The sequence below is a fragment of the Cricetulus griseus genome, chromosome 3 (assembly GCF_003668045.3).
Source record: "Cricetulus griseus strain 17A/GY chromosome 3, alternate assembly CriGri-PICRH-1.0, whole genome shotgun sequence".
NCBI lineage: Eukaryota > Metazoa > Chordata > Mammalia > Rodentia > Cricetidae > Cricetulus > Cricetulus griseus.
In genome coordinates this window covers 254,690,621-254,701,539 of record NC_048596.1, presented here as the reverse complement: position 1 = coordinate 254,701,539, position 10,919 = coordinate 254,690,621, and the positions used below count along the sequence as shown (strand labels likewise).

At 42.6% G+C, this 10,919-nt stretch overlaps 1 protein-coding gene across 1 annotated transcript; it reads left to right on the top strand.

The window, feature by feature from the left end:
* Positions 1–376: 376 nt before the first annotated feature.
* Positions 377–6,878, top strand: Fam217a (family with sequence similarity 217 member A). Its single transcript, XM_027409558.2, has 6 exons — positions 377–439; positions 2,029–2,113; positions 2,229–2,242; positions 2,943–3,017; positions 3,114–3,181; positions 5,717–6,878. Exons 1-6 carry the CDS (start codon positions 377–379, stop codon positions 6,876–6,878), a joined length of 1,467 nt encoding a protein of 488 aa, XP_027265359.1.
* Positions 6,879–10,919: the final 4,041 nt, after the last annotated feature.

Sequence of the window (10,919 nt, the reverse complement as noted above, 5' to 3'; positions counted from 1 at the left end):
GAACCTGTTTTTTAAATTTGAGATAGCTCACTGTATTTTTCCCCCAATTGTCTTACATCTTATCTGACATCTAACCTCAGCCAGATCTTACCATTTATTTTTGTCTCTGCCTGGTGTCAGTCTGGCTTGCCATTGTTTTTAAGGTTACATGGGTCCCTTTTCTGCTTTCTAAGTTTTTTGTGGTTGGTGGATACTGCTGCTGCTGATGGGGGGTAGGGCCCAAGGTCTTTGACACTGAGCTACACTTCTAACCCTTCTAAGCATTTTCCTTAACAAAACTCAGGCTTCTTTGTACATAAATGAAAAACCTTCTCCTAAGTGTGCCTGTTCTACAACATACAGGACTTCAACGGGACAGAAGAGCAGCTCCAACAAAATGGGAAGGAAAAACGATGAGAACTGTGGCACCAACCTACATGTGTCAAGCATCTCTCAGGAGGTACAGTGGTGCTCCTGAATTTGAAACTTTAGGTGGCAGGGCCAGAGCTCCAGGGTCCTACTGTGGGGATAACTCTCTGCTTTTGCTCTGGGAGCAGTTTCTGCCGCGCTTTCCCCTTAGTGGTTGAGTATCCACTGGGCTCCTTTCAAAATGTCAATAGCTGGTTCTCACCTTCGTCTTTTTGAAGGGAAGCTGTAATTCTTCTTCTTCTTCTTCTTCTTCTTCTTCTTCTTCTTCTTCTTCTTCTTCTTCTTCTTCTTCTTCTTCTGTTTTTGCTTTTGGTTTTTTGTTGTTGTTGTTTTTGTTTTTTTGTTTTTCAAGACAGGGTTTCTCTTTGGAGCCTATCCTGGCACTCACTCTGTAGACCAGGCTGGCCTTGAACTCACAGAGATCCTCCTGCCTCTGCCTCCCAAGTGCTGGGGTTAAAGGTGTGTGCCACCAACTCCTGGCTGAGAAGCTGTATTCTTATGGATATGTGTATGCCTGAGCACAGGCATACAGTGCCTATTGAGGTCAGAAAAGGGTGTCAGATCCTCAGGACTGGGGTGACAGACAGTTGAGAGCTAGCAGTCCTCAGGATGTGCTCTTAACCCTGAATCACCTCACCGTCCCTCACCCTCAACTTCTTCAATTAGAAGCTATAACGTTTTTTGCCCAGCATTAAGGCCAAATACAAACCTTAGGGATGATACTCAAGTGCTCCAAAACCAAGTTATACTCTCCACCCTCAATTACTTGGTTCTCATGGAGGCTGACCTTATTTATACTACTCTAGATTGCAGAAAATTCTTAGAGATGGATAGTCTGCAGCCACCTTTACACACCCAAGTACTCACCCTACCAGGAGAAAGCTCTCTGTGGGTAAATTAAATCTTCACCCTGCACTGAGGTGTATTTCATCTTCCACTGTACAGAGATGCTGCCTAGTAACACCTAACATTTCATTTGCTTAGAGATTCACCAGCAAAAGTTTTTTTCTCAGATAAAGCACCCTGTCACTCTTTTCTGGAAGGAAGTAGTGGAATCACCTTCTATATTCACCCTAGTTTTCTCCCAGAACATCTGCCCAATAGTAGATATTGGCACTTTTCGGTTATTTTTGTCTTTCTTTGGAATATTTTCTATGTGTTTCCTAACACTTGAAATCAAGAATAAGCAGTGACATGCTTAGCATTGAATATAACCCAAGGATTGGAGCTTTCCTGTCTGTGGTTGATGGAAGATTCTACAGGCTGTCAGGTCCGGCACTCAGTGCACAAGGCTGATGGATGAGCCGTCCCATGCCAGTGAAACACTGAACAGGATGTTTCATTATATTTTAAAAGCCAGTATTGAAAACCCTATGCCACTCTTTTTTTTTTTAACAAAACCATATATTGTAAACTCCTCTCCATTTCCCGCCAAACAAGCTGGTAATGGTTTGGTAAGAGGAGGCCACAGGCTCCTCAGAGATGTGCTGACTGCCTCTGCAGAGGTGGCGAGAGAGGGTGCTCTCTGTCAGCCTTTACCCAGAGAATATGTAAAATGGTATACTTGGACTTTTAAACACCACTGCAAACTTTATCCTTTAAAATGAATATTGTTTTTAGAATTTCTCTTCGTGGAACTTGGATTCCGAAGAACCCCTTGCTGAAAATGAAAGCCTTTTGCCTGGAAAGGATGGTGTGGCAGGTAGTGAGAAGCCCTGGATGTGTATATTATACCACAAGAATCGCACAGCTTAAAGGATTTCAATTCTTAACTTATTTATATAACTATTAATTGACATTTTTCATATACATTCTTTCAGGCAAAACTAACAAGGTAAGGATGTTGGCTTAAAGTAACTCATAAAACATACTACTTGAAAATTATTTGCATGTTCTTTCAATTTTTTTTCTTTCTCAAGGTTAAACTTGAAATTTTATTTCCAGAGAGTTCTTTAAACAAGTCAAGACCTTTGCCATTTTACAGGGCTATAAATTGGTCATTAATTGCTGTTTTTGGATGGGTTTGGTAATGCAGGCCTGTAAAGCTAGGTACTTGGGAGGATGTGGCTCAGAGGGATGCCTATGGTACAGTTAGTTCAGGATTTGCTTGGGCAACTTAGTGAAATGAAAATGTGGCTGAAGATAGAGCGTCGTGGGAGAGTGCTTGCTTAGCATGTATTTCAAGGCCCTTTTCAACCCCCGGTACCACAAAAGCAAGAAAAATAAGATTTTTACATTAACTTCTCTCAGTATAACAATGTTGTAAATTGAACTTGGCAGTAATAAACAGTTTTCTGGTTGTTATCAAAAGGAAAGTAATATGTGGCTCTAAAATGTCTTGAAGACAAAATAATCTTTCTGTATACCCTTTATATTAATATGTGAAATGTTTAACTGTAAAGGTAATATCAGTGGTATCTAAGTCTCATTAACAGTGCCGAAAACAACGGAAAGTTGGGAGTACATTGGACTTTACTTAGAACATGAATAGCAAACAGGGCTGTGTTGTATTCAAATCACCTGCTGCCTTGTAGAACCATCAGGAAGTTACAGCAGAACTGCTGGTGTTGCAGCTGATCATATCAGAGCATGCTCACAGTAGAACGCAGGTGCAACTTCTGCCTCATTCTCTCTCTCTCTCTTCATCTACTGCTGTTGAAATTCTTGAAGCTTTTAAACACCATGTGCACTTTTTGTATTAGCAGAACAGTAACCAAGGGGTATTTCAGCTATGGAGTTCTCCTGTCAATAAAGGAAGTACCATGGATAGCAGGTAAGAAAAATATCTACATATTGATTGTTTTGAGATAGGGTCTGGTCTTACTGTGTAGGCCTGGCAGCCCTGGAACTCAGAGGTCTTCCTCCCAAGAGCTGGCATTAAAGGTATGTGCCACCAAACCCGGCAGGAATTACACTGAAATAAATTTCAATATACCTGCTAACTACGTGAGATACAAAAATTAAACATAATGAGGAAGAAAGGTATCCTATGCAAATAATAGGGAGTTACAGAAATTCACTCTAAAATAGCAAGGGCTACAGATAGCACGAAACAGCCAGGGTATTTGTCCTGAACCCTTACAGTGAGGCTTAGATGGATTGAGCTGGGCTTCTTATTGGAGGGAAAGGAAATGTGACACAAAGTACAATTCTCTATGCCAGGAACTATTAATTCCATACATATAAACTCATCTAACTCTCCTATAAGTCAACAAGGTAGATTGCTGCCAGAATTCCTCTTTTACAGGACATTGGGTAGGGTGAGAGTTAAGAAACTTGCCAAAGTCACACATTAATGGTGGTAGCGCAGGATGTGGACATAGCTGAATGAAAACTCAGTCATGACAGTATCCTGTCAGACCTTTGCTAGGTTTGAATTCTTGTTTTCATGTTCATTTCACTGTGTGTTAGCAGCCAGACTGGAATTCAGATAAGTAACGTGTGATTGAGACCTTTCACTGGGCACTGCTTTATGTCACTTTACACATGAAGTATTTTTAGTTAATGGCCATCTTGAGTTCTACTCCTCTTTAATACAAGTGTAACTATAGAGTGGTTCACCAGGGAGTGAGTATTATTCCCTGGTCAGAACACTTCCTGCATGAACCCTAGAGTAGAGCCTGCCTTCTGTTCAAGCTCAAGGAGACAACTAAGACAATAGGGAATTGTAGAAACTAGTCCTAATGGCCTGGCAGTGCTGAAGGAGATTGGAAAGCCTGCTTTACCAGAAGGAACGCCTCTGGGAACAAGAATTTCAGCTCAGAGGTCAAATGAAGAGCACTGCATCTTACCAGAGCAAGCACCAAGTGGGGCAGCATGGTGCAGTGGTTAAGACATAGCATGAAGTTCCAGTACTCACAGGTGTGTGACTTAACCACTCTCTACCAGTGAATGTGGAAATTAAAGATACTCATTTTGGAGTGTGGTGAGGGAAGATACTGTGTGTGGATGTCTCTCTGTCACTGCTGTCCAGGCTAGACTCAAATGCTTAGGCTCAAGCTGTCTCAATGCCTGAATTTCCCAAATAGCTAGGTCTATAGGTGGGCATTGTTGCTACCTGCCCTCTAGCTATCTTTAAAATAAGCAAACATGCAAACAACAAAACAAACCTAACCAGAAACCCAATGCCCTATGTTCTGGCTCCCCCAGCCCCTGTTTTCTGTTTTACTTTTTCAGTATTAATATAATGCCTAGAAATATTACTCTTAAGAGGGCATCATAAGAAGAAAGTTACCAGGGACTACTTCTGGGATGAATTTTATTTCATATACTGTTTGAGTTCATTGTTTGCTAAAATATTTTTTAAACACACTGTTTAACATAGAAGTCTTTGTCTTAAGTTATGTTACATACATTCTTTAAAAGTTTCATCTGCTTTGAGGTCAGTAAGTGTTTCACTGTAATTTCAGAGCTACTCAAAGCTACAGGCAGCCATTCTTGGTAACCTATTCATAGATACTTAGCCACTTTAAGTGCATACAAAAAACAACAGTTAGTCATTTTAAGTTATCATCGTGGGCTTAATTGTGCTTGCACAAAGAGTTGCCCATCAGTTTTTGAATGTACACCTTAAGACATTTATGTAGTTGCATCTAATTCAAGTATACTTGGAAACTAACATTTTAGAGGTAGCTGCATACATGAATGCTATTGGGAATTAAACATTAACCTATCTTTGATAAAGGTTACTAATATTTGAAAAGTTTCTGTATCCCATAAGCTTCTCCATCAATGCAAAAATCCAAATCAGACCAAATCAAACTGAATTAGAAAAGCCCACTTTTAATGGCTACAACACTTCCAAATAGCCTTCCAGCCCCCCAGAGGGGAGACAAGAGAGACCAGACAATCTCGAATCTGTTTTCTGGGGAGCAGTTTAAATACCCTGTGGGAGTGGTTCTGAGCACCTCTATGGGTGGGGTCATCATTTGGCAGGCTTTCTGAAATGCAGCAGGGTTTGGAGGGAAATAGGGGAGGGGGCTTGGGTGGAACCTCCACCATAACAATATTATTTTTAGAGATTTTTTTTTACATATTAGTATGTGTGCCTGCATGTATGGATGTGTGTCTAATGAGTACCTGGTATCCATGAAGGTAAGAAGAGGGCATTGGATCCACAGGAACTAGAATTATCAATGATTGTGAGCCACTATATGGGCGCTGGGAACTGAGAACCCAGCTCCTCTCCAAGAGCAAGTGCTCTTAATTGCTGAGTCATCTCTCCAGCCTCATCATTTAATAGCATTTTGATTCTAGTCAACAGGCCTCTAGTTAATTCTTTTTTTGTTTGTTTGTTTGTTTGTTTAAGGGAATTAAAAAAATCTTCAGTGGAAACTGGCTTCAATGCATCCAGTAGTTCCAGGCTCTTCACTCTAAACCACTCATTTACAAACATTCAGGGTTTGACAGACACCAAGCAAGTGAGTCCTTATCCTGGCCAGTCAATGCCAACAGGTCTCTGCTGGCCCTATGCTGACGGAGACTTTCTTAGGGACAGAAATGAGAACTGGAATTTCAAATACAGAAATGGCAGTATAGAAGACAATCTCACAGATGAAAGTGACTTATCAGAAAACGAGAAAATGAATGACTCTTCGCTCAGCTATTTTAAAAAGATGGACCTGAACTTAAAGCCAGAAGCAATAGAACATGTGGAGAGGTCTTTCACAGAGGAAGCAAACGGAGTGTCCATATATGCTGATTTTCTCCCTGCTCCTTTCAACACTCTGGACTTGCACAGATTTGCCTTCTCAAAATGTGAAACATGGAAGGCAGTAGCAGACCCTCCGGAAAGCTCCATTGAACGGCTAATAATTCGTTTGTTGGAACTGGAAAGATTACAACATATGACCATACAAAAAGAGAAGCCAAGGCTACAAAGCACTTTCTCAGTATTTTCAATGGCAGAACGACCTTCTTCCTCTAAAGCCATTGCACTGAAAGCCAGGCCACCAAAGCTTCCTGACACATTGACTCTACAGACCCCTAATGTAGATAAGAGTCGAGACAAGAGAAAAAACATTTCCTGTTCTGGCAAACCAGAACAAAGTAATTCCAAATGGAACTGGAACAGTTCTGGCAAATGTAAGTTGAACTCTAGACCATTGCTAAAATGTTCATCCACTGCAAAACAGAGCGTTGTTGCTCATGATGACTTTAAGAATTCCAAAAACTCTGTTTTAAACCCTTGCCAGGAACTCCCCCCCAAGCCTACTACAACCCAAGCAACTCAACCACTGGCTAAAGTGGTCTCAACAAAATGTTTCCCATCAAGGTCCCCTGTGCCAGTTTCTCCCATACCCCTGTCTTTTCCTGAAAATCCAAAGGAAGAAATTAAGACACCAAGAACCAAAAAGAAGCTTCACCGAAAAAGCATACTACTGAATAGACCTTTCTATGTTCAGAAGCAAAACAGCTTATCACCTTCACTTATAGCCAGGGGCAAGTGCTCACCTACTGACCAAAAATAGCTTCCATACAACTCAGTGTGAGCAAATCTATTCCACAAAACCCAGCAAAAAATATGGTTCATCATTGAGAAACAGGTATTAGAAACAAACACCACCTCACCCTTACACAATATGATATGGGGTAGAACTCATGACGTCACTGCTGTCTCTATATACGGTCAAAGTCTTCCTCACTGACATATTTGACAACCCTTTGGAAGTTGTACTTCAAAGAGATGTCTCACTTAGTAAAGCAAATAATTCAGAAGACTTTTTTGTGATTGTTTTCCAATATGATTCCATCATCAATAAATGGTGCAGTTAACTTATTCTATTGCAGTTATTGCCTTACTCTTATACAGCCAGGTAAGAGTTGCAGTTCCCTGAAGTGATTTTTCTTAGTCCTTCCTGTAAGTGTTAGAGCTCTAAAGGGAAAGGAAATACTACAAAGGGGCCAAGGAATACCACAAAGTCACACCACACAACAAACCTCACATAAGAGATTTATTGGGGAAAAACACAGGAGAGTGGCTACCTCTGCTCAGGAGAGAAGCAGGAAGCAGGCTTTATATAGGGTTTCTTGGGGGTGGAGCTTTCCTGGATGGCCTAGGATTGGTGGGATTTTATTGCCTGATCTTGGGGCAAGCCCAGGGATTGGTGGGATTTTGTAACCCAGTCTTGGGCTTTTTACTCAGTAGAGTGGAGCTTTGCCACCTGCATCGCAAGGGGTTGGGTCCAACCAATATGGCCCTTAGAATGTTCTGTGGGTGGAGCCTGGGGGTTGGAGGTCCTCAGGGGCAGGGCCTGGCCGCTTGAGTGCCTCCAGTGGCTTACATTCCCGCTTTTTTGTTTACTGTTGATAAACAATCAGGGGTCAGAGAAGGGGATGACATTATCATTAGACTATTTCCTGTTGAATGGGGACATTGCAGACCTTAGGGCAAGCTTGGTCTTCACCATCAGGACAATATCAGTGAACTGCAGGCCTCTGGTTCCATAGCTAGGGGCCAGGAATCCTATAATAGCAACTGATTAAAAGTCTGGTTAGAAATCTTTTGGATCTGTTGTTGAGGAAATCTAGAGAAGTTTGTAAGGCAGAGTACAGCTAGTAGGGTTATGAAAAGGTGGAGAAGGGGGATTAAGAAGAGTAGGATCCAGCTCCATATTGGACTGTAAATGATCCACTGGCCAGAGGCCTCAAGTTGTTTCTTACATTTTTGGAGATCTCTCTGGAGTTGTCGGATCTTATCTTTTACTAAACCTGACTGGTTGACATAGAAGCAACATTCTTCCCTGAAGAAGAGACAAAGACCACCTCTCTATGCTATTAATATATCTAATCCTTGCCAATTTTGTAGTGCCGTGTCAGCTGGTAAGTCTACTTGGCCCTGGAGAATAAGGATGGTCTGAGCCACCAAATGGAGATCCTGGATAAACTTAGATGAAAACTGGTGGTGAACAGTGAGGGAAGTAGTCAGTCCCGCTGTTCCAGTGGTGACACCAGTGGCAATATCCAGGACTGCTAGAGAGTAGAACCTGAGTCACTAATCTGTCATGCTGTGCCACTAAAACCCTGTGATGGGAATTGGCAAGAGTTCTTCACTGGATACCATCCCTACTTTGGAAAAAGGAACACCAGGGCACAAGTCCCAGACCAGCAGTAAATGAGTGCGGCAGAGAATTGAGGCATTGGGAATGTTTGGGCATAGGGGCTGTGTGGTAGACTAAGGGTTAAGGATTATTGCAGTCTGCTGAATCCAGTGTGCCCACAAAGCGTGTTCCTGAGGAGTTAAAGCTGTCTGTGATATCAGAGAAAAATGTCAGAGAGACAAAGAGTGATAGTGGTACTTGGCTCAGAGCAGTTGAGTGCGGCCATCAATGATGGTTGTGAGTTTGATCCAGGAGGGACACACAAGCAGCATTCTCCAAAGTGGCCAGGCAATGTTATTCAGTAGCTGCTATGCTATGTGGAGGTTAAGGTCTGAAATGAGATAGAGTGAACACAAGGACAGAGAGGTTGGATCAGTGTCACCCAAGAGAGGAGACTTTAGGGAGGTAAGAACCTTTGATGAACATTGGATCACATTTTCTTTTTATATACATAGATGCTGGGAGAGTGGGGTGTTCACTCTTTATATTTTGTCTGTGCCCACTGGGTGCCTGATGACCAGGTTATGATACAGTTTGTCAGTGTCCCAGGTGTCTTGAATGTGGAGTTGGAAGGATCCATCCTGTGTAAAAATTGGAGGGGGTAGTTAGGATGGTCCAGATTTGTTCTTTGGTATTTGCAGGACCAATATGGGCAACCTCTCTAAATTTCTGCCCATTTTACAATCATCTTCCATTTGGTCATAGAGAAACAGATATGGGGATAAACCCTGGTGAAGGAGAAATGGATACGAGAGTTATAGAGAACTGACAGCCTGATATAGAGTAATTTCCTGGTTAGAGGTAAGGGGTCTCCTGGATGCTAAGCATCCATATGTAAGAGCTACCCCAGAAAGGTGTAGATAGGAAGAAATAGAAGAGAGAGCAGGTTTATATATAAAATATTTTTGAATCATTTGTACAGTGGCAGAAGTTGTTACGATTTGGGAGAATGTGAAAATCAGGTGTATCATCTTTGGCCATTGTGTTGGACTGATGGGCCATTTGTAGTAAAAGTGAGGCTTAAATAAAGCCTGAGTCTGTGACGTTAGAGAGAAAGGGTCACAGAATGAACTCCACCAAAGTAAGTTTCATAAGCTCCGAATGGGAGCTGAAAGGCAAGAAAGAAGCCCAGGAGAGCTTAGAGAAGCTATGAGACTTCCAGGAGGGAGCTGGGGGACAGGAGGGACAAGGTCACAGGGGCCCAGAAGTGTTTAAGGAAGCTGTGGGACTTAGCAGGCAGATCCTAGTAGGGAGGAGGCAAGGAAATAGGCAAGATTCCAGGAGAGAGAGAGGAGTAAGTCTTAGTAACTAGAAGAGTTGCCCACATGGTGGGGGCCCTGGAGGGTGTAGCAGGCTCCAGAAACCAGAAAGAGGACACTTAGTGCCTGAAGAGTGGACTCTAGAATTTGGAATCAAATATGATGGGTGGGAGAAGCCAGCAGAAACATGATCCCTACCCACCTTATAAGAGTCCGACCTGCAGCTTAGTTTGGAGCAGCCAAGTTCCTTTGCTAGCTGGGAGGCACAGGTCAGAGCTATTAATCTGGTCTGTTGAATAGTGGTTCGGGCTGGGAGAGCCCACTGAAGCTTACAAAAAAGGCTGAGTAATAGGTGCAAGGAGGGGTTTGTGTGAGCAGCCACATCATAGGAGGGGTAGGTAAGAAGACAGAAAGAAGGAAACCAAGAGCGTAAGAAACCAACTATCCCTAGCAAGGATAAAGTTTTGTCCTTGGTGATGGGAACTGAGAGCAACTGAATTGTTTCCTATCTCTGGTAAGGGCTTTGTGAATTGGAATAACAACTAGCTCCAGATGGGCAACCTGGGGGTGGACAGCTGGACCTCAGAGGGTGAGACCCTATATATCCCTGGTCAGACAGGAAGTTTAGTAGAGGTGTCAGCCTGGCTAATCTGTAGGGATGGACTACAGAGGAGATCATCTATATATTGCATAAGCTTGGATTTAAGGAGAGACAAAAAAGAGTAAGTCAGAAGCCAAAGCCTAGCCAAATAGATGCGAGCTGTCCCAGAACCGCTGGGGTAGGACAGTTCAGGTGAGTTGGGCAGAAAGATGGGTGTCCAGGTCAGTCTAAGCAAAGGCAATAGTATTTTGTCATGGAGAATCCGGAGGAATGGACAGCATCCTTGGGGTCTAAGACAGAGGTCCCTGAGGGGATGGTAGAAAGGAAAATATAGAGGTTAGGTACTACAGGATGGAGAACCACTGCAGAGTTTATAAGAGCCTGAACCAAGTGTTAGGTTCTGTTGGGGATTTTAGCTGCAAGTATGGGGGTGTTAAAGGGAGAAGACGGGAGCATAAAAGTCCTTTTATTAAGAGGTCAGAAGTAAGAAGCTTAAGTCCCCTGAGAGTTTGTAAAGAGTAGATATTGAGTCTGGGTGGTTTTACAATTGGA

Coding starts and splice junctions, on each gene's coding strand:
- Fam217a (XM_027409558.2), top strand. CDS start 377: ATGGGAAGGAAAAACGATGAGAACTGTGGCACCAACCTACATGTGTCA. Junction 3,018..3,113: donor ATGCTCACAGTAGAACGCAG/GTGCAACTTCTG, acceptor TTGTATTAGCAG/AACAGTAACCAAGGGGTATT. Junction 3,182..5,716: donor GGAAGTACCATGGATAGCAG/GTAAGAAAAATA, acceptor TGTTTGTTTAAG/GGAATTAAAAAAATCTTCAG.